Below are 19,806 nucleotides of genomic sequence, written 5' to 3'. Positions count from 1 at the left end.
TGCGCTTCTCTTTGATCGCAAAGGGGCCTCCCCTTTACGGAATTCCTGGATCCGCCTCTGGTTCTGGTTCTGTTTTGTGCATGTGTGCATGTCTTCCGGTATCCCCTCGCAAGATAATGTGTCTGTGTGAATGTTCGTGTTTGCGTTTGTTTGTTTTTACTTGTAAAAAATACCAGTGCTCTGTAAGGGCTTGGAATCTTTGGCAATGCCATAATATTGTATGCTTGTTTGTTTTGACGAGCATTTCCAGCCTCGTTAGTTCGGAACTGTGTTTGTATATAATTCATCTTAATCAATGACATCTTATATTATAATTCATCTTAATCGATGACGGATAAATTTGCATATCTCTCATTCTTTACTTTCTATGATCTTCCCACTCTGACAGATTTAAGTATTAGTAAGGTTACGTGGATTTTAAAATGTCCTGAAAATTCTCCCATGAACAGAAATATAAGACCGTATATCGTTATAGGGTTTTTGTCATTAATTTTAAGTAATTGATATCTTAAATGTGGCTACAGCTCATGTCTTTACTGATGTCATATCATTGTTAATCACTCCTTCCCTTTGGTGTAGGCCTACCAATTATGTGCCAAATGTTCCTTGCATGGTTATCTTGTTTTTCATGTTATTTATAATGTATCATGCATAAATGAATAGAGCTGGATTTGTTGTATTGCAGTGGATTGAATTCTACACAGGAATAACACATATTGCTGCATAAAGTCGTCAATACATGATAGTCTTCATTCAAATGGGATTTTTGCTTTTGTTTTCTTTTGTGTGTGTATGTGTGTGTGTGTGTGGTTCTCAGATCCTCTCAGTCGAGAATTATGGAGAAGCAGGGTATCGTCGCATTGTCTGCCACTGGAGTGCACTGGCATAGTGTCCCTTGCCACATGAGTGTTTATTGAGCAATGCTTGTCTGAGGACTTCAACCTGTGCATGTCTCACAGACGTTCCGCTGACAAAAGTTGCTCCATGATCACCTTTAGCTGAACATCCACTGCAGAAGGCCTAAAGCCTTCTGGTAAGAACTTTGCTAAAATTTCATTCTCACGCATCTTGTTCAGCGCTGTACCATTCACTCGCTTTAGTCACTTCCCATAATTATATACTGTGCCTTTCAACACATCTATAGATTGACACCAGCTATAAATACCAGTACAACTTATACCTTGAAATGTCCATTTAGCTCAAAGTTCAATCAGGGAGGTGAGCCTCCCTGGTTCAATCACATCCCACACCAATCGCACACTAACTTGACTTTTATGACTATACAGGATAAAATCAGACGAACAACAAACATATTATTGAAGTTTCATTATAGAAGATGGCATGCATCACCACCTCCTCCAATTTGAATGTTGTTGAGAATTATCACCGTTTCCTTAAAAACAAAATAAATTTTAAGACGTCTGTCGTAACTTTCTTCTTTTAGGTCCGATACCGAAATCGCTGTCATTCTCTTCGCCTTAATTTACTCTTGCATGAGATCTTAATTAAACTTTGTGTCATATTGTACTCTAGAATGGGTAAATATCCCTATTATTTCAACGAGTGCAGAAAGGTTGAGCTCAATAGTTTGCTGAAAATCGAACGATATCCTTATATCCTGGTTGAATGACAAATCTCCACTGATATTTGATATTGACGGCTACTCTTTGATTCGCTCTGTGTAGAGCAAACCGTCGTGGAGGCGGCGTAGCACTGTACGTTGCAAATACAGTGTACATACTCATTTATTGTACGGCATAATTTTTTTTTTTTGTGTAAACTCTAATGCTGAGATTTTATCTGTTGAAATTGAAATTCCAAATGGAAAAAATATGATTGTTGTAGTTATTTACCGACCGCCAGATGCAAGCGTGGATTCATTTCTTGATGATTTTGATATTATATTATCTAAAATCAGTACCAGTAATAAGATAGCATGTGTAATGGGTGATTTTAATATTGATTTATTATCTGAAAATAACAACTCACAGAGATTTTGCACAATACTTCACTCTAATTTTTTTTCATTGTGTTATTGACAAACCGACAAGGATTAATGCGCAATCATTATCTTTAATTGATAATATATCAATAAATACAAACGCAGCGTCAAGTCAATCCGGTATTCTTTATAGTGATATGTCGGATCATCTCCCCATTTTTTGTATCTTATTTGACGTACAAAGATATTCCAAGAAAACAAATAAGAGAAAATTACGTAGGTTTACAACGGAAAATATCAACCGCCTGAATGATGCTTTATCGTCAGAAAACTGGGATGACATACTTGTTTGTGATGATGTGGATAAAGCATATGAATTATTTTGGAATAAGTTTTATCATCATTTTGATAAGAATATCCCATTGCGAAACAAACAAACAGGAAGTGAAAGAATAAGAAATGCATGGATTACAAGAGGTATTTTACAATCGATATCAAAGAGAAATGAATTATAATGAGTTGCAATTAAATGATCACTCTGATGAAAATGTATATGAATATAAACGGTATATAAATAAACTGACAACAATAATACGAACGTCGCGTAGATTGTATTATAACAATGAATTTGAGAATGCACAAGGAAAAATGTCTTCCACATGGAAAATTGTGAAAGAAATATTAGGGATCAATAAGCAGAAAACTATTCCCAAAATATTCAATGTTAATGATCATTGTGTTAAATCTCCACAATATATAGTTAATGCTTTTAATGAGTTTTTTTTTTTTTTAAATTGGACCCAATCAGGCAAAGAAAGTTGATAGCCATGGAACAAATTTTCGTCAATATCTTAATAATCAGTGTAATCATTCACTTTTCTTAAAGCCTACTGATTATATATAAATTATGCATATAACATCATCTTTGAAATCAACATATTCTACTGGTTATGATGAAATCAGCACTGTTCTGCTAAAACAGATCATCGGATCGATGTTACCTTTGCTTTGTATTCCACATAAAATCTTATAAATTGTCTTTTAGGTCAAAGTGATACATTTATATCCGTTTTACTTTCCTCTATATATGAAAGCTTTAGATGTAATTCAGATATACTATGTTTAACAATGTAGTTTTGTTTTAGTAACTATAACCGATACTTTATTATTTGACAAGCTTCAGTTGTGTGCGCTGAAGTAAAACATAATTCACTTTCCATATAACAAACTACAGCAAAGCTCAAAAAGCTGAAAAAACGGACATTATTGATTAAGGCCTATAATCATATGCGTATTTATAATATGCATAATCATACAGGCAACATGGGTCATTCAGGTCTTTGCTGACTAGATTTGTTATCTTTTATCTTAATCTAAACATTTTCTAGAACAAAACAATTGTCTGGAAAGAAACCTTCGCTGTCGGTCGATTAAGGCACCCCACTGTATTTGGTGATAATTATGTTCGTCATTTCGAAGGTTTGTAATTCCGAAAAACACAAATTCCGCATGTACCTCGATGTTCTTTAGTCCGAAAATTACATAGGGTTGGTTCATCCGAACATTTGTGACTTTATTCTCAAGGTGCGTTAATCTGAAGGTTCACTAGTCTAAAAAGGAAAAAGGGTTTCGCCAATTCGTTAATAGCGGGAATTTCGAATTGGCAGAAACAGAGTTATGGGATGAATTACCTCAACATCTCAAAAGGCTGATTGTGTATACGATATTAAAAGTCTTTTGAAAACGTCTTTCTTTTATTTGTTGATAGATTATACTTAACGCCCTAAATAGGGAGTTTTGTCTCTTAAAATTTAAGATTTGTCCCTTCTTCTCTCTCGATGTATTATGTCATGTATTATTTAATGTTGTAATGTGTGCTATATAAAATAAAACGGATTATCATTTTGTTATTTTCATTCTCATTTATCATGATGCAGGCAACTCCGTTATAACGAAGTCCTCGGGACCGGCAGTTTTTTCCTTATATCCGCACAATCACAGTGTATAAAGATATCTAAATGACAATATTTGGTCCTGAATTTTTCTTCGTTGTATCCAAAATTTCGTTATAACAGTGTTCGTTATAACGGGAGTGCACTGTATATAATTACCACTATACTATCTCTTATCTTCTACTTTATTTTGAGAATAAAATGCTCTTGCAAACATGTATATTTCTGAATGTGTCGTCATGAGTGAATGTGTATTTCACGCGCACACACACACACAAACACACACATACACACAAAATGATAATTTTGTATATCAGTGATTCAATCTGTTTTGAAACTTAATCATTACAACACAAACTAGCTGTGCATGATAGGGTTCTTCATGCAAATGAAAGAACTTGACTTTATTTCTTCCATGTCTTTCCACATTTTACAAACACTTGGAGATTTCACTCAAAGGTACTGAGTTTTAGAAGAAGACCGTAAGTTTTCAGTTTCCGTGCTTTTCAGCCGACGCACACTTTTCACAGCGTTTTCGTGATCAATCTTGTAACATTAATTTGTTTTTTTAAGGGAACTATCATAACTATATGGGCATCTACATGAATAAAGACTGGATAAAGTCTGGGCTACAAAGTGAAACTTAGTAAATAAATGACTTCATCAATCAATTGAACATTGAATCAATCAGTACACTTTTTTTGGCGGGGGGGGGGGGGGAGGGGGTGAACACAGTTCAGATAACTTTTGAAGAAAATTTTTTTTTCCGAATTCATCTTTCAATTATCAACAGGGAAGCGTGCATTCACGACAAATTATTAGGTCAAAGATAACGGGAAACGTTACATACTCGAGTAAAGTACAGACAGAAAGAGACGAATCAAGTAAAATAATGTTAGGAGTATATAGTGTAAAAAAATCAAATGATTTGCCATTGAACCAGTATTATTTAGTTTCTCACTCATCAAAATTTGAAAGAAATGCCTGTTGGATCCATGATTCATCACGTCACGCCCTTTACTTTTTCGGTAGTCACCATTAGACGGTTAGTATTATGGCCCATGTTAATGAGGTTAATCATAACTGTTATGGTTACAATGGACTGGATTGCGATTGTGTAACTGGATGAACCACAACGCGTGCTCTGATTGAGTGGAGAAAGGGGGTTTAATTAACATTACTGGTACGAACAGGATGTGTCGCGTTGCACGCGTCCTTTGCTGTCAAATCATAGCGAGTACTTTGCAAGGTAGGCAAGAATGCGTAGAAACGTTGAACTTTGCATTCTCGTATAAGTGGCAGTTTTATGATTTGAAACGGGGTTGATTCATGATCTGAAGTACCTTGCATAATGTGGATGATCAGGGCCAGGGCGATGAAAATCTGAATAATAATAATAATAATAATAATAATAATAATAATAATAATAATAATATCAAGTTGGTTCTTCGCAGCGTGTTTCACCATTAAACATAGACAAAGACTGTTTTTCTATTTCAAAACGGGGTACCCCCTCTGAGGTGACATTGGAGAAGATAAAAACTAGATTTTATCATAACTATGTGAAACAAAAACTCATCAAAATTTGTCATTTGTGTCTGTTTTTTTTCTTTCTATTCCTGCTGTGCCATACTGCAAGCAAGCTGACGTGCTTGTTCGACGTTTATTTCACCGATCAAGAACCGATTTTCTGTCGCTTTCTCGCCCCTGCTTAATACCACACAGGAAAATATTTTTCTTCGTTTTAACAGTATATATTAGTCAATCACAAGCCTGCAATTACACAATTACAAGCGTGAAGTGAAATCAACGTGATATTTTACGAGTTATATAGAATGAGATCATGCTGTCATCCTAGACTTTATGAGCAGCATGTTGATTGTCAGAATAAGTTTCATTCGTAGTTAATGTCTTGCTTATGACAGTCAAAACCATTGTTTTTATGTCACAATATTACTCACTGAGTTGATTCATGTGCCTGCTGCAAAGTATCTGAAAGAATAGCTCTTTGAACTGTTCCGTCATTATACCTATCACTACAAATATATACTCCTACCCGATATGCAACAATCTTCTGGTCGCTGCACGAACGTTTGAAAACCCATCATTTCGCAGTTTAAAACTTACATATATAAATAACGAAACATATAAACATACTTCTAATATATTTACATTTTACAGCTATTAGTGTTCAAATGGCATCGATTTTATTAGATAAAGAGCAGATACATTGATACAGAAATTTGAACAAAAAATGATGAGAGTCAACAGTACAGCACGAGCACATTAGTCGGACGTAAAAGTCTGCCTTTACATAAAGATAATAAACATATCATACTACTAAAACATTCAACGTGTCAAATTAAATTGAATCAGATTTAAGGTATAGAAATGAAAGCGCATTTTTTCTTGTTTGTTAAATAGGGGGCAAACCAGGATGCCCAATTATTTAGAGTTAGAATTTATAGCTTGTTACAGTTAAGCTTTACACATCATTACCTCGACCCATTGCATGAGAATTTTAAAACAAGAAAAAAGAAAAGAAAAAATCCGAAAAAATAAAATGAGTAGAAAATAAAAGGTAGAATTTGCAATTACACAAATTGTCGACAGCTGATGAAATTAGATATTTGATTAAAAAGAAATTTGATATGCTATTTTTCGACTTTTTCTCATCCATTCTTCTCCAGGTACAGAGGCAAAGGCTACTTTGAATACACTTGCATGTTTTGCCACTGTTTGCAGGCGATGTGTCCTATCTTGGGAAATCCCAAAGAGAGACTTATCGTTTTCAAGTACTGATTAGGAGTATGTATCGTTTGACAAAAGTCAGTTGTTCTTTTGGATTATATCGATCTTTTTATATGGCAAAGGAAATCTATTCAATTATATGTCTGCTACACTTTCGTGTTTTGATTGCTTTTTCCCTTCCCCGTTCCTCGTAGATTGTAAGGTGCACTATGATTCCCGAATATTAGAAAACGTTGACTGCACTCCACATTGTATAATGAGCAACCCGTTTACAGAAAGAATATTTCATCCGGTCTATCCTCATAGTCACAGTTATATTAAAGTTTACTTCCCCCACAGCTACGCGAGCAGAAGTCAGCATTTTCACAATTTCATGACTTTTTCATCCAGGGTTTTCATTAGTCTTAGAGTACAGATAAGCAGAACATTACCAGACACGATTCATGTAGCTTGGAATACTTTACTAATTTTACTGGTGTTTCATATAATTTAGATTTTACGGTCATATGGAAATGGAATGTAATTTGTACTGCTCAAAAATATAGAATGTTTGGAATGCTTATAAAAGAACGCTACGCACAGGACAATTAGTATAGGTTTTCCCATCCATTTTCGCACTTTTGTCATTCAATTTCAAAGATTTATTATTCACTTTCGTCCCGAGAAGCAGGTGGAACGCAAATCCTAACTTCAATTTCGTCAATCGTCATTGTGATTCGTTTTTCGTCAAACATTTTCGAAGACATAGCATTCAGAATCGTCAATTGTCATGCAAATTCGTCCCTCCCGCTGACGGATCGCAGAATGTGAAGATCAAATTCGTCTTTGTTCACACAATTTCATGAATTTTTCATTCAAATTAGTCAGATGTTGTCGATAATCTTTATTTTGATGGTGAACCAACTTTAAGCCGACATATTTTTACTTTCTCTCGTAAACTGTATCGTTACACATTATTCCTAACCATTTGCTTTAACAATACACACGAAAAACAAGACTGCCAACGAAAATGATTTGAAGGATAAACGACAGTCAAAAGTCATAACCCAGGACAGTATGTCAGTGTCACATTTTGAACTTTAACTCGTAATGTTCAGGTTTTTGCATCATAATGCATGAAGCAAAGTTTAAATTTTGTACCCTGGAAAGCAGCAAACATAATTATGTTAATTATTCTTTGACATTAAACAGGCGACAATTCTACACATAAATTTTGTCTTTAATCATGTTTGCCTAGAAATCGTTTGTCAGTGTTTTCGTTTGCGAGACGGTATACGTCTGTTTGTATCAGTGTGTACTCGGATTGCTTGTGTGTGATATCTGTGGTTCTGTGTGTGTGTTGGGGGGGGGGGGGGGCACTTGTGTGTATGTTAACTCCTGAATGTGAAATGTGAACGGTTACAGAAAAAAAAACAATACATGAATGACTGGAAAATCACATCGGGTAGAGATATGAGACGAATATGAATTAAAATTTAACGAAAATGATTGACAAAAGACGAAATCGATCCTGCTGATTTGAGTGCTGCGAGTGAGACTGACGAATTTGAACTGTAAATGACGAAAATGTATGCCAAATGACTAAATTGAATGGACTTTATTTGAAAATGAACGACGAAAGACGAATTTGAAAGTAAGATTGGCCTACTCCCGACATTCCGCGACGAAATTGAAGTAAAAATTTGTGAAATTGAATGAAAAAAGTTTGAAAATGAATGGGAAAACCTATAGTAAATGTATATTGTTTGGTCTTGTTCTCCTGAAAAGGTTTAATTTAAGAATGAAACTAACAACATAAAATATCAGCAATAACTGTATGATTTTCTCTTTGAGCTTGAAGAAGCAACTTTCCTTTTAAACAACAATGAGAGGCAGCAGTGTAAATCTGAGCTGATTCTTCTACAAATAATGTAGTTTTAAACAAACTTAGGCTTAGACATTACTGTAGAGTCATTTTTTTATAGATAGTGAATAAATAAGGAAACGAGTAAGTGCTGCCAAACCCTGATTATGGCGAATGCATTGTATAAATAGGAAATAAATTTCCATGTAAACGAATATGAACGGTTACAAAAATGAACACATATACAACAAACCATTTTCATTGCACGTTATGGTTGGCAACATTTCATAACTGAAATTGGCCAAGTACTATACATTATGAATGCTTATCAGTAATGTCCTCAGATGAGCAGTCTTGAGTCAAGATGGCGGCAACTCTATATTCACGTATCGATCACACTTTGTTTTCAGTTAATACAGAGTGTGAAAGCCAATAATCTATTTCCACACCTTTATTTCGACTCCATGTTTGCGCCTCTTGTCAGTTCGTCACCATGGCAACATGAGTTCCAATCTCCAACACACAGCCATGAGCCCGTATGTATATCACTTATCATCCGCAATATCCCCTATCCTTCCCAAGACTTTCAGAGGGAGCAGTAACACGCGGTCATGGCAGGTTTCTACTCTACCGCGTTGAAGTACGAGTCTTGCATCGAATAAAGCTTGTCGATCGGGTTGCTAATGGTGCCACCCTGGGCTCCCATCCCCCCGTTCATCTCCATTTCGCCTTTGGTGAGGAGCGTAGTCACCTGAGATGTGGGCACCATGTCGTGATCGATGCCTCCAACGACGTCCATGCCGGTTGGGGGGCCATCAGCGAGGAACTGCTCGGGACTGTACATAGGTTGGTTCATCATGCCCTGTAGGATTTAAGCGGGTAGGGAACGGATCGTAGGATGTACATGGCAGACAGAGAAGGAGAGGGGCGGAGAGAAGGTATGATAGAGGGATTCATGTGGACGTGGAGAGATGAGAACGAGAGAGAGAGAAAAAAACGTGTTTAATCATTGCAAAAATTTACAACGTAATCACAACTAATAAGTATTGTGTTTATATTAGTCCCATACATTGATTTCAAAGGGTAAAACATACTGAGAATTAAAGTTCACCAAATATGATTTAATTCATATCAATTAAGATAAGCTGAGCAAAAAAAAAAAAAAAAAAAAAAACCCACAAAGAACAATAGCAATAAAAAACAGTAATATATGCCTACATCTTCCATGCAGTATTTTGTGTTAATCTTTACTGTTTGAATCTGAATATAGGATGTCCATATACATTTCTGTTTTACCTGTGGCTGACCACCAAGCGGTGAATCCTGACCGTACGGTGATTCCATCATACCCTGATGAGAAGGCGGGATGGATGAAGGGCCGCCCGATGCGTAATTATCCAGGTCCGTGACGTCACTGAAGGAGAAATCGCTGTCGTCATCTTTGCTCTCATCCTGGTCGTCGTTGCCTGGTAACAAACAGATGCAATAAGATTTCAAGACGGCATTGCAAAGAGTACTCCAGATGATGGCAAGTCCCACTCCAGTAGAGTGTGTAAGTGTGATGTCTCATTCTTGGCCTTTATCGTTTAACCGTGATCACATAATATACATGTACCACTGATGTTTGTTCTTTTTATTGCTTTGCCCAAGATCATATTCGCAAATTACGAAATATGAAAAATGCGTATCATACGAGTGTTGTTAACATTCATGAGTACATATTTATCATATTTGCCGCAGCATGCATCTTTAGATGATTATTATGTGAATAAGCTGTAAGAAATTTGTTGCACTATTATCACTGTCCTCTTAAACAAACGTTAAGTTTTCAGGCTTTTTTAAGCTGCCAATAATGGCATGTTTAATGGTTTTCTGCGTACGTTTTGAAGTGCGACTTCTCGATTCTTACCTGAACGTCTTTGCGCAGCAGCTTCTTGTTCCGTCATATTCTTTCTAGCAAGCTTCTTCATCTTTTGAAAAGAAAAGATAGAAAACCATTGAAAGAAAATAAGAGATACGGACATAGAGGGAAAGAGAATAACAGACAGAAAAAAAAGAGAACGGAGACAAAACGAATCAAGGTTTTTGAAATCCAGTACAGTAGTGTGTATTCAAAAAATTCTGATCCACCCGAATTTAAATCGCACTATCTTAGTGTTCACATTTTCGCTGGTGATTATGACACAACTCTAGTATTAGAATACCATTTGCTAGTTTCCGTTCTAACAAATAATGATGATCAAAATTACTCTTGCAGCTGTAATCTTTTAAACATTTACCGAAGTTGTTATTTGGAAAATATTGTGAAACAGCAACTAAGATTAGTAAAAGCGATTTACTGTGAGGTACATAAATGATTTTTAACTTCAAATTTTAAACCTATTACTTTCACACACGATAATGACGTATACACGGCTCTGGCACGACCATCTATGGAATCTCGAAGGAGTCGGTTTTAGGCAAGGCTCAAGAACATTTTCTTTATCGAATCTAGTGTATATAGCACACCTGTAATCATATTCCGTAACAAATTCACTGTAGATAGAAATCATACTCACATTATAATCATTATTGCATGATAGCCTCTTGTATAGGCCTACGTGATATGTATGATTATCATCATACAATACAGAAAAGAAAAAGTCTTTTAAATGAGTACTGTATTACATTATTTTGTCTCTTGCACCTCTGGTACTACCTTTGCTTACCTTTGCTCGTTGGTTCTGGAACCACACCTGGACCACCCTCACACTCAGCCCAGTCTCCTTGGCTAGGGTTTCTCTCACCTACGGGTTTGAAAGGAAGAGTGATATTCACCTTGTGTCAGCAATATTATATATATATAGTGAAAGAAATTAGACTTGAGGCGGACGTTGCTCTCGATCTTGTTCTCCCTTTTAATCAATCGAGCTTTTGGCCTGTCATCAGGCCTTCGTCAGTATCTACCAACAGAACAATATCTAAATGGCCTAATGTGTCGTAATATATAATGCAATATCATTATGATGCCAATCTTCTGAAATATTATCTTTTTATACACAAATCAATCATTAAATTCAATACAAAAATACAATCTAACATCATCTCATCGACAAAAATATATTATTAATCAAAATATATGTAATATATATAAAAATATAAAGATATATTTTTATATCAAACTGCTGAAATGTAATAATCATATTCTATCATCGTTCTAAGCATAATAATTACAAACAAAATAACATAAGTATAAACATATACATGTATATATAACTTATAATGTAATTTTGTTATTTTGAGAGCAACGTCCGCCTCAAGTCTAATTCTTTCACTATATGCTACCCACAATGAGGCACCGCGTACGTTAGGAAGGGAACTATTCTTCTTCTTCTTTATCACAAACATGTGAAATGAAATGACCTGCACTGGTACTGCCCAGAAAAAAAAAATATATCATGTGTGTTCTGTAGCTTGTAAAATGATACTATTTACTCCGTCGCTAAACTATGTGTAAACTCGCCTTCTGAATATAAATTATCCGGAGATTATCCGACTAATCTCACACAGTTATAAATGTAAGAAAATGGACTAACAAAAGAAAAAAATTGTTTTATTTCACAATTTGTTTATTTAACAATGTTGTACTAAAACTAAAAGACGGACTTTCGTCATTTCGTTAACACGAAATCCCAAACATGTGGTGTCAAGTTTATAGAATCATATGGGACACTCCATTACCAATCCATGAAGTAACTTTATTTCGGCGGCTACTCTGGACCATTGTTTGAATCATTTTGTGAAGCCATTGAATAGATGATTGATTCTTTTGATAACACAATTTCACAAAATTGAGTACAGTGTATCTCAAGTAAAATGACATGACACAGGTTCAATGACTCTCTTTACATCTCTTCTCCGTGTCGTCATCCTCGTCCTCTCCTGTTCTTCTTCTCTTCTCCTTTCCTTCGTCTAATGTGTATCTTTCTTGTTTAACTCCTTCCAGCTGTTATTTTCATCCTCCACTCACTTTCTTCTTCGTTGTTATTTGTATGTGTGTGTGTGGGGGGGGGGGGGTGTTTCATATATATAATTGAACTTTTTTTTTGTAAAGCTTCATCCTCACACTAATCTTCCTCACCTTCCTACACGGCTTTGATGACACTTCGAAGGAGGCCTTGAAGGCTCGCCTCTGTTGCGTGGTGAGGATCGTCCTTGGTCGTTTTGGTCCTTTCCTCCCGTCTTGTGAACTCGACTTTGAAGACACTTAAAATGGCGACAAGCAGATGATGAAGAGAAACACGTTATGATATATAAACAGAAATGATCAGCTATCTAACGTTTATAGAACTTGGCTTAGCTTATGGGGTTGAGGTGTCAGCGTATAGTTTGTCATCTTTGTCAGTCTTTTGGACGAAGCAGTATTGTGTGCAAAGAGAGAATCATTTTTGTAGTGTACCCCTCACACTGTGTACTGAATTGAAAATAGACTAAAAATTTCTCGTGAAGAAAGAAATACTGTGAAATTGATAACTAATTTCTTGCCTTTGCGATACGGTGAATGGATAGCTTTATTTAGACTATACGAAAGGAAACTGACGGGTTGAACTTATTTTCATCATCATTGTCGGTATCAACTTCAAACAGTCAGAAGATATATTCAATCACGAATGACGTCAATCGCCAAGCGAATATAAATATGGACTTTAAAGATCAAGTTCAAAACAGCATTCTCATGTGACCGAGAGGGAAAAAGATAACGATTATCATCTCACCTTTTTGTGTATCGATCGTGTGCTCTTTTGTGTAATCTTCCTTGCAGTAAAGTCTGTTCTCCTTCAGCACAAATTCGTCACCCTTCTTCAGTTGTTGATCGCAGATTACACACGTGAAGCAGCGCAAATGATAGACATTGGATAGCGCCCTCATTACCAGTTCACTGGAAGGAAACTTCAAAAATTCATAACTTTAGAACGGATTCTCCGATTTTCCTCAAACTCTCACTGATGTGTTCTACTATTGTTGCTGCATTCACTCAACCCACATGTCTATGAAGGTGAACTTGTCCTTTAATGTTTGATTTGTCATTCTTCATGTGTCATAGGTATGCAGTAGTGGAAGAGAGAGTCATCAGCTTCTCCAGCCTTTTATTGTATTTTCTCTCTCCCGAACTCCTATATTGTTAGATATGTGTGTGTGTGTGTGTTTGTGTTTGGCAAGTGGCTAAGTAAATTTGCGGTAAATAAATAAAGTATGGATATATATATATATATATATATATATATATACTATATATATATACACTCAACCAAAAAAGTAAGTTTCTCCCTAGCATTTTTGGATACATCTCAAAAAGTATTTTATCGATTTTCATAATTCAAACGGAAATGGATAGGGAATTTTATCATCCATAACATGAGTGGCATATTATCATTGCCACCAGATATCATTATTGGTGTGAAAAAATGCATTTCATGTCAAAATGCATGGGGAAAAAAAGTTGCACTTTAGTGATTTGCAAGACTTTTACACAAATAATCAAACAATCACTCATGATTCTGAACATTTAAGCATGATTTATTGCATATTTCTCTATCTCTCTCTTTTCACGAGCATACAGTGAAGTATTTGATAATTGATATGTCCACCATCTGCTTCAATGACCAGCCGGCATCTCTTCCTCATACTGTTAACTAAAGTTTGTACTTGGCGCTGCTCAATGTTGGCCCATGCTCTCTGCAAGATGTGCTGAAATTCTTGCAGTGAAGTGTCATCTTTCACCTTCTTGCTTGCTTTCCGCTTAATGATATCCCAAAGATTCTCTACTGGATTACAGTCAGGGGATCTTGCAGACCACTCCATACGTTCGATGCCATTTCCCTCAACAAACTGATCTACAACTTGAGCGCATGATGCAAAATGGTCATAGGCACATTGATGTGATCAACCCAAATTGGAATTAAAAATCACATGGCTTCGACCAACATTTTCATATTGAAACTTACTTTTTTGTTGAGTATATATATATATATATATATATATATATATATATATATATATATATGAAGAGTTTTTTTGCAAAAAACCGATAAGTCCATTTTTGAAGATTTTTGAAGTACGGTCTCTGTCATAAAGTACAAAATAATACGTTTTAAATGATATATTCGTCACTACATAATTATAAAGGTACGTTTTTGAAGTTATGGTCAAAAGAAGCAAAAATTTTCTTATTATTCTCTTTATTTTTCTTGACCTTTAATCGCAAATATCTCCATTTGGCAAATATGGACTTATCGGTCATGATTATATACATGGGGGGGGGGGGGGCTCACTGATCCCAATAATAATATCTTTTTTTGAACAACGAGAAACTGTCTGCAAGATGACAATGAGCAAACTGATGAGTTGCCTACACGATAGTCATGGGTCTGGAAGGTTAATTCTAATCATTCTAATCGTTCTATGGTCTGAGACAAACATTATCACATTACTTGAATTGAATGTGTTAATGGTGGAAAATCTGAAGCCTGCAATGAAAGAAGGACTCACACTCCACATGTAATAGAATGAAGAGGCACAATGTTATTCATATTGCAGCTAAAAAGGAAGAGCAATAATCGAGGAATAGTGACCTAGCACTCTCAAGCAGCATGAAAGGACTTCATTTAATGGATGGCGTATAATAACTCCCAAAGATGGGAGTTATTATCATGGGAGTTATTATTACACTCATCCAACTGTTTACAGAATATAGTAGTTATGCATTTGCCCAAACATTTCAATACAATTCAATGTGATATCTTGTTAAATACAGCAAGTGCACTCGTGTATTAAACGAGAAAGCTTTATACGATCAATAAAATTACTGTACAAGCAGTTGTAAGATCTCACTGATTTTATTCTCATTTTCCCCTCTGCTACAGACCGTAATAAAACGTACAAATATACATGCATAGTATACATACATATATACATACATACACACACATACATGTACACACATGCATACACACACGCACACACATATACACACTTACACACGCACACATACATGCGTACATATAGAATGTGAGACAGGAGAGGGATCGAGTGAGAGAGTGGGAGACAGCTAAAAAAAAAAAAACCTATACGTCAGGGGTAAGATCTGAGGCTCTTCAGACCTCTCCCACACCAGTTTCTTTACACTCTTATAGACGTTTTCTTATGAAAACCAACACTGGTCTACTGCACGTGTGCGCATTTTGAAAGCATGTTTGCAATCATAAGAGGCATCACCGCCCTACACGCTTCCCGGCGCCGCTTTAGCGTTCATTGGGGTGGAAGAAATATGACATAAGCTTTCTGTCTCATCATTTGGCTATTTCCTTTGTTGACTACCGCTCCTCTCCCGTTTTCAGCAAACCTTCAGCCATTATACGTTGAAAGCAAAGTGCTAAATCCCGCTCGTCAGATTTGACAGATAAAATTGGACAACAGAGACTCTCACCATGGTACAGCGTAATATTCACGTATTTCGTCTCGTTTTTTCCCGTTCTGCCAAGTGCATTTGTTCGGTAATAACGATTTGTCGCGTGTTCTAAGGTAAATATAGGAAACTTATGATATCTGTTGTCATTGGTAGACGTCGTCGTTTTTGAAGTGATAGAAGTAGCAGCAGTAATTATGGTTGTAGCAGTATCACCGTAATGATGAGTGTATACTGGTAATGGCAAGGAACAGTAGCACTACTTCATACTAAAACTATAGCACAAAGAACATTGATGTATAATGATGAATATGGTGGAATGTTAGAACGGTAGCAGCGGTAGATATCTGTATAAGTAGATTCCTATTAAAAGGATGACATACTCATGAACCTTAGTTTGAATCTTATACAGTTTTTAGGTGGCAGGGCTTGTGTTTGTTTCCAAGCTTTCTTTGATAAGATTTTAGATTCGTTTAGAAAATTGAATATTTGGTCAACAAGTTGACTTTGTGTAAATTATTCAATTACACACGTCTAACTGTTATATCAGGTATCACGAGCGCAAAGTTCCTTCAGGGCGGTGTTACACATATATACTCGACTTTCCTTCTTGCATTTTGAACAGGTAGAATGTTGCCAGAGCTGGGTAACTTCAACAAAAGCTGGAGATTTTTGGGGGGGTCCACTTCTGTTTTGGGATATGGTAACATGGAGTTTCACATCTAATTACACATTATAATTTTGTATGCCTAATGGTTTTACTGTACAACCTGTATATTGAAAAGTCCGAACTCTGCTAAAAGTAAGCAAGATGCCTGTGATGCATGCAGACACATCTCTGACCATGGCCAGCTGTTACCAGTAACTGACCGTTCTGACTGTCATGCATAATAAATGCCCGATTAGATGACGTCTCTCGTTCAATCCTGCGATCAGAATTCCTCACAACCATTCATAACACTTTTCTTCATATCTTAACCGAAGATGCAAGAAATAAATGAATCCTATTTCGACAGTCCTCTCCTATTAAAACTCCTGGAACAGCATTTCCTGGTGAAAGGGGACAAGTTCCACATCAAAGGACGGCTATATAGACCAGTGCTTGACAAACAAAAAAACATACGTAAGTAAAATAGCGGTGCCAATGAATGGTCAATGAAAGGCATAAACTATATACACACACAAGTTTGCTGGAATATAGACGATAGTCGTACGATCTGAATGTTAGACGTTCCTAGAAGAAGGAGAATGAGAAAGAGAGTGAGAGAATGAGTGAAGAGAAATGGGTCCGGTTTTTAAAAAAAAAAAAAGTCTGCAGCGGGGAAAAATTTATAGACGTAGATTATGACACTGAAGGTGACGATGAGGAGGAAGAAAAAGGAAGAGATGGAGAAATAGACAAACAGACAGAGACAAACAAACAAAGCCAAAATGACAAGTGTATCTGCGAGGAGGCAAAAGCATGCAAAATACAGGTTCCTCGTGATGCAATTTGAGAAAAGATGAGATGGCTGTGAAGGCTTATGATGCACATTTAACAGAAATAGAAAGGGTATAAGGAGCACAGAAACACTTGAATTTTTAATACACCATAATGTATACCATTTACGAGCAAGTACACGGTCTTAGTGAATGAATAGATCTATCCATGTCTCTCTCTCTCTCATACCATCACCATATCCTGGTTGTGTGTGATTTTTGCTCTGCGTGCATCTTACAGAGGGACTCTGCATCAACAAGTGGAATAATTCCCGTGGATGACACGCGTCTTCTTAATCAAACTGAACCGAGATCGCCATTATTGGCTGATTCTCATTGGCCAGTCCTCCCAATCATGCCTCTTCCATCCTTCCTCTCTCCCATTCTCTCTCTTCCACTCTCTCTCTCGATCGATCTATCTATCTATCTATCTACTATCTATCTATCTATCTATCTATCTATCTATCTATCTATATCTATCTATCTATCTATCTATCTATCTATCTATCTATCTATCTATCTATCTATCTATCTATCTATATCTATCTATCTATCTAGTATAGCTATCTACCTATCTATCTATCTATTTATCTATCTATGCCTATCTATCTATCTATCTATCTATCTATTTATTTATTTATCTATATATCCATCTTCCCATACATAGCCGTTTGTATCCTCCATCTTACCATAAAATACGCAATGTTATTTATATTTTCGCGATGTCTTGTCAAATGTAATGTTTGGTTTGCTGCAGTAACTCACTGTTTTTACCTTCCTTCTTTATCTTACAAATCAACACACGCACACATACAGACGCATATATTTCTACGTGTGTAGGCCTTATATGTTTTTACGAGATTTTCGCTACAAACATATAAATGCAATTATCATTCAGTGGTGATATCCACACGGATAAGCTTGAAGATAAAATATTCTAATTGAGTTATGGGTTCAAACGAAAGAAAAAAAAAATAAAAAACCTGAATTTGGAATCGGGAAGAATATTTTGTATACTGAATTACACCCACATGAAGTTGTAGCTCACTTGACGTTATTTTGATCTACAGTTGTATATAACAATTAAAACGCTTCTGCCAAGCCATACATAAAGATCAATATCTCCAAGCTGAGGAAATTTATCTTGTTGCAACATTCATTTGGAGGTTAATGAATAACTTGTTTAAAACTCGGTCAAAACGTACATGTTTTATATTTTCGTTTTTTGTTTCACAACAATCACAAAATCTATATCCGTCACTCTCTCTGCTTCATTAGTATTCATGATTTTTTTTCCCCTGTGGAATTGAAAAACGATCATTCCATTAGCAAGGTACGATGTCAATTAAAAGAATAGAAGCAAGAGTGCTACAAACAGTATACAAAAGATTCTTGAATAATGAATATATGTTCGTGTTATTTCCAGTGATATTACACAGGGGTAGAAAGATTTTAGTTATGCAAATTTAAGTACCTGTTCTCTTACTCGCTTTCCATTATTTTTATAGTTTGGACAATAGCGGTTAAAAAGGAAACATATTGTTACAAATATAAAAAAAAGTTTTAGACAACAACTAATGCAATGGTCCTAATTAGATCGTCATATGGAAAAATCTAACATGATACAGAAATTTGGAAATAGGACACAACGTTGTGCATACGATGGAATTGTGGTTCAGATTGGAAAGCTTCGTTCTTTTATTGTTGAGTAGCAGTTAATTATTTACATTGTGCGAATATCGCCTGCTGGAAGCTCCGTGTTCAATTTTGTAGAAAGGATAAAAAAAGGAAAAGAGAAGAGAGAGAGAGAGCATGAACAGAGACATTAGAGTGTGTGCTGTACGTGAAAGAGAGAGACAGGGACAGAATTATAGAGAGAGGGAGGGGGAGAGAGAGAGGGAGCGAGAGGGAGAGAGACAAAAAGGTGTAATAAAACGTAATTCCGAGCCCAGTCTTTCATAATCTACCGTAGACCAGTGCTGCATCATTCGAGCGGACACGTCATGTTTTATGAATGTCACAAGTGGTTTACACGAGGCGCTGTCTTCATCACAAGCACGGAAAATCGCTATGAACGAGTTACATGCACGCAACAAACGCAGCAGACACTAAGAATTAACTGTCGTGGAGGGTTGTGTTCTTGTATTCGAGCCAAGGACGACGTACATTGCAATTTTTTATGATATAACTTCGTCTGTCCACTCTCACATCACTGTCATTTCATTAATTTTCACCAAAAATATAACGTGACATTGTTTTGTGATGTTAGTTATAGTTTTCATATTTAAAGTAATTATGCAACTTTTACAGATACATTACCTTATGGGTCATTAAAACACCTTGTAAATACATTATAGCTCTCATGAATGACATAATGCCATAATGATTGCACATC

General features: G+C 35.9%; 1 protein-coding gene across 1 annotated transcript; it reads right to left on the bottom strand.

Moving 5' to 3' along the window:
- Positions 1–8,622: 8,622 nt before the first annotated feature.
- Positions 8,623–13,396, bottom strand: LOC139725061 (LIM homeobox transcription factor 1-beta-like). The gene is made up of 6 exons (XM_071636150.1): positions 13,243–13,396; positions 12,609–12,733; positions 11,197–11,274; positions 10,398–10,458; positions 9,785–9,954; positions 8,623–9,350 (listed from the first exon to the last, which is right to left on the bottom strand). The coding sequence occupies exons 1-6, from the start codon at positions 13,394–13,396 to the stop codon at positions 9,111–9,113; spliced, it is 828 nt and encodes a 275-aa protein (XP_071492251.1). The 3' UTR covers positions 8,623–9,110.
- Between the last annotated feature and the right edge of the window lie 6,410 nt (positions 13,397–19,806).

This window comes from Diadema antillarum, unplaced genomic scaffold, assembly GCF_040938485.1.
Source record: "Diadema antillarum isolate AM-2024a unplaced genomic scaffold, OU_Dant_1.0 seq00000014_RagTag, whole genome shotgun sequence".
NCBI classification, from domain to species: domain Eukaryota; kingdom Metazoa; phylum Echinodermata; class Echinoidea; order Diadematoida; family Diadematidae; genus Diadema; species Diadema antillarum.
Note: the sequence above shows the minus strand (reverse complement) of the source record. Positions and strands in the feature narration are given on the sequence as shown.

What these genes read in the sequence shown, in the direction of transcription:
- LOC139725061 (XM_071636150.1), bottom strand. Translation starts at nt 13,396, where the DNA reads ATGAGGGCGCTATCCAATGTCTATCATTTGCGCTGCTTCACGTGTGTA. An exon ending in CATCAAAGCCGTGTAGGAAG is followed by an intron (nt 11,275 to 12,608) that starts GTGAGGAAGATT and finishes TCAAACCCGTAG; the next exon opens with GTGAGAGAAACCCTAGCCAA. An exon ending in CGCTTGGTGGTCAGCCACAG is followed by an intron (nt 9,351 to 9,784) that starts GTAAAACAGAAA and finishes TAAATCCTACAG; the next exon opens with GGCATGATGAACCAACCTAT.